This window comes from Ochlerotatus camptorhynchus, unplaced genomic scaffold (assembly GCF_037179485.1).
Source record: "Ochlerotatus camptorhynchus isolate MF236.1 unplaced genomic scaffold, CSIRO-AGI_Acam_v1.1 ptg001227l, whole genome shotgun sequence".
NCBI classification, from domain to species: domain Eukaryota; kingdom Metazoa; phylum Arthropoda; class Insecta; order Diptera; family Culicidae; genus Ochlerotatus; species Ochlerotatus camptorhynchus.
Window position 1 is genome coordinate 10,089 of NW_027041575.1, and position 3,357 is coordinate 13,445.

The 3,357-nt window shown below is 44.4% G+C and overlaps 1 protein-coding gene across 1 annotated transcript; it reads left to right on the top strand.

The window, feature by feature from the left end:
- Positions 1-1,439: 1,439 nt before the first annotated feature.
- Positions 1,440-3,129, top strand: LOC135716359 (carboxypeptidase Q-like). Its single transcript, XM_065238962.1, has 3 exons — positions 1,440-2,718; positions 2,782-2,907; positions 2,977-3,129. The coding sequence occupies exons 1-3, from the start codon at positions 1,490-1,492 to the stop codon at positions 3,110-3,112; spliced, it is 1,491 nt and encodes a 496-aa protein (XP_065095034.1). The 5' UTR covers positions 1,440-1,489; the 3' UTR covers positions 3,113-3,129.
- Positions 3,130-3,357: the final 228 nt, after the last annotated feature.

Consider the following 3,357-nt stretch of genomic DNA (forward strand, 5'->3'; position numbering starts at 1 on the left):
AGATGCGAATTCCAATTTAGTTTGGCTCGCTGTCAAGAGTAACTCCAACAATACGAAACTAACGATTTTAAATTGGCTCACCACTTTAGTAGCCTATTGGTCCCAAGCAAACGATTAACGTACCCTATTCTAGTCGAAATTCTAGTACTACACAATGTTTGTTTTGATTCGCTATGAAAGTTTGACAGATAAAATGAGGGGTTATTTGATTTTCCTTTGTTTTGAGGGGTGATTCGACTAGCTTGGGACCGAAGATAGTACCAGAGCTGAGCCAAAAAGTTGAGCACGTTTCTTCGGGACCTACTTGTCTTAGAGTTACCTCCCAGATACTTGACTGTGTTTGAAAGTTCAAAAATTATTCCTCTCAGTTTAATACTATTTATGGTTGTGTGGGTATTGGAGGCGAACCAGCCCAAGGCTGAAAGCCTCCTTAATAAAGCTAAATAATAATAATAATAATATTTATGGTTGTGGTTGATAATAACACTCGGCCAAATGACGTTCAGCCTGTTAGCATCTGGCCTGATGCATCATCTTAGAAAAAAAATGGACGAGATAATTTATCTAGAAGTAAATTCTACAAAACGATATTTCGCATAGGCCATTCTTTAGGCCCATGCATAAAAGTGACAGCTAAATCTATTGTCTAACTGTCAAATTTACGTCAACGCAACGCAAACGGATCTAATGTGGGTGGCCCTTTAGAGAGCAGAAATGCCCCTAATTAGGGCCCATACATAAATTCAGCACTCGAGTAAATTTTTAATAGCGACCAGAAATATCCATAAGTACCGTCCCAATTACGCGTTTATCTAGATAAAATTGATAAATAGCTGATTTTTAGCGATGGGCCCAATCTTAGATCCATAGGCCAATATTTGAGCCATTTCCCCTATATAAAAATGAATTTCTGTCTGTTTGTCTGACCCTTATAGACTCGGAGACTACTGAACCGATTGGCGTGAAAATATGTATGCAGAGGTTTTTGGGGCCGGGAAAGGTTCTTATGATGGTTCGTGTATGTAAGGGGGGCTCCCGTACAACTGAAACAGAAAAAAATATAGCATGCTTTTTTGAATCAGCGCATAAACCTAAAGCTTATATTGAATCCCGAGCAAGGCCGAATGCACCGAGGAATGCACTTAGCTTAGCTAGTTTCATATAAAAATACGATTTAATTCCACATTGGGCCACCCTAGCATACAACTCGTCGATCGAGAATTCGTATTCCAGCTTTATATCGTTCTACATAGGTATGTGGTCCCCACAGCGAAAGCGCCAACTGACCGATAAGACCGTACACTTGCGCACATGTGTTGGAAAGTATAGAGATGCTCGCGTTGGGTTACTCGTTTTGCTGTAGTACTTTTCGGCGGTGGTAAGAATGGAAGAAGGGCAATCTCAACGGGAGGCGCATTATTGCTATCGGTCATCCGCTGTCGGACAATCCAGAAGGGGTTACGCGATCAGTCGTGCATTAGCCAAAGCCATGAGAACATCACGCTCTAAGTTTGTTCTGCTGCTCGGTGGAAGTATCCTACTACTGGCACTGCAAGTTTTAGGCGGAGTGCTGGACAATCGGGTCGATCAGTACGCGTTGAGTGTGAATAGCAATGATGGAGGATCGTGTAATTTGCCGGACAGTTTGATACAGGAGATCAAAGGTTATCAACCGATTGTGAACAAGATCATTAGCAGGATCGTGAGTGGGGAGTTTGCCGGGCAGACATGGCAGAGTTTGGCTGATCTGGTGGACACTTTTGGAGCTCGACCTGCTGGGTCGGATCAGCTGGAGAAGGCGATCGATTATGTGCTGGAGCATATGAAGCAGGATGGTTTGGAGAATGTGCACACGGAGAATGCCACGGTGCCACACTGGGTGCGAGGGTATGAAAGTGCGCAGTTGGTGGAGCCGTTCAAGAAGAATTTACCCCTGCTAGGACTGGGAGGAACGGTAGGCACTCCTAGGGGTGGGATCATTGCCGATGTGATCGCTGTGGAGTCATTCAAAGAGTTTGAGCAGCTCACACCCGATCAAGTGAAAGGGAAGATCGTGGTCTTTGTTCCACAGTGGGAGGGCTACGGAAAAACGGTGGTCTACCGAAGCAGAGGAGCATCGGTGGCATCCAAGAAGGGAGCTGCGGCCAGCTTGATCCGATCGGTTACACCCTTCTCGATTGGTTCGCCCCATACAGGCTGGCAGAACTACGAAGATGGTGTGAAGAAAATTCCAACGGCTTGCATCACTGTGGAAGACGCGGAAATGATTTTGAGGAAGTATCGACGGGGTGACAAAATGACAGTACATTTGGAAATGGAGGATCGCAACTTCGATCCATTTGTGTCGCGCAACACGATCGCCGAGCTGCAGGGTACAACATATACGGACACATCCGTGGTGGTCGTGTCGGGTCATCTGGACAGCTGGGATGTGGGTGTAGGTGCCATGGACGATGGTGGTGGTGCACTGATTTCGTGGAAAGCTCTGACTTATCTGAAAGCGCTGGGATTGAGAGCGAAGCGAACGATTCGGGCTATTCTATGGACCGGCGAGGAAGAAGGTCTGTGGGGTGGCAAAGCCTACAAGGAAAGTCATCAGGAAAACGAACAGAAAGAGTTCAATTTCTTCTTTGAATCTGACATTGGAACATTCGAGCCGAGGGGTTTAGATTTCACCGGGAATAAAGACGCCGAATGTATATTCCGAGAAGTTGTCAAGTAAGTAATTGGCTTAAATTTAGCTGATCGTGGTTTTAATTGGTCGTTCGCTCTACAACAAAGGTTAATGTCGTTGGCGAATGCTACTGAGTTCGGAACGCCTGCCGATGGGGGTCCTGATATAATGCACTGGACGAGCCGTGGTTTCCCGGGAGCATCGCTGCTAAATAAAAATGAAAAGTATTTCTGGTAGATAAACTTGCACTGGTTTGACTAATGTTCCTAAAAACATTAACGTTGTTCATTTTTGCATTTCAGGTTCCACCATTCGGCCGGGGACAGTATGGCCGTTCAGGATCCAAAAAGCATGGATAAATGTGCAGCTATCTGGGCAGCTGCAGCGTACGTGGTTGCCGATCTAAGTGTGTCTATGCCGAAAGATATTGTTGGTTAAATGTTTGAGAACAAATAAAATTCAACTGATTTGAAAATTAAAATGATGGCTTAGATATATTAAATTAGATAGCCGGCAAGGAAAAATGTGTTAGTAGAAGTGGAGAAATTCAAAGAGAGAGATAAGGTGCCACTAAAAAAAATATTCAAATCGCAGTATTTTATAAAATGATTCCTTAAAATAGCAAAACAAATTATTAGGACCAGGGCTACATGCATTCTTCAAGTTCAACGTGCTCCATGTGA

Coding starts and splice junctions, on each gene's coding strand:
- LOC135716359 (XM_065238962.1), top strand. CDS start 1,490: ATGAGAACATCACGCTCTAAGTTTGTTCTGCTGCTCGGTGGAAGTATC. Junction 2,719..2,781: donor ATATTCCGAGAAGTTGTCAA/GTAAGTAATTGG, acceptor TCTACAACAAAG/GTTAATGTCGTTGGCGAATG. Junction 2,908..2,976: donor AAAAATGAAAAGTATTTCTG/GTAGATAAACTT, acceptor TTTGCATTTCAG/GTTCCACCATTCGGCCGGGG.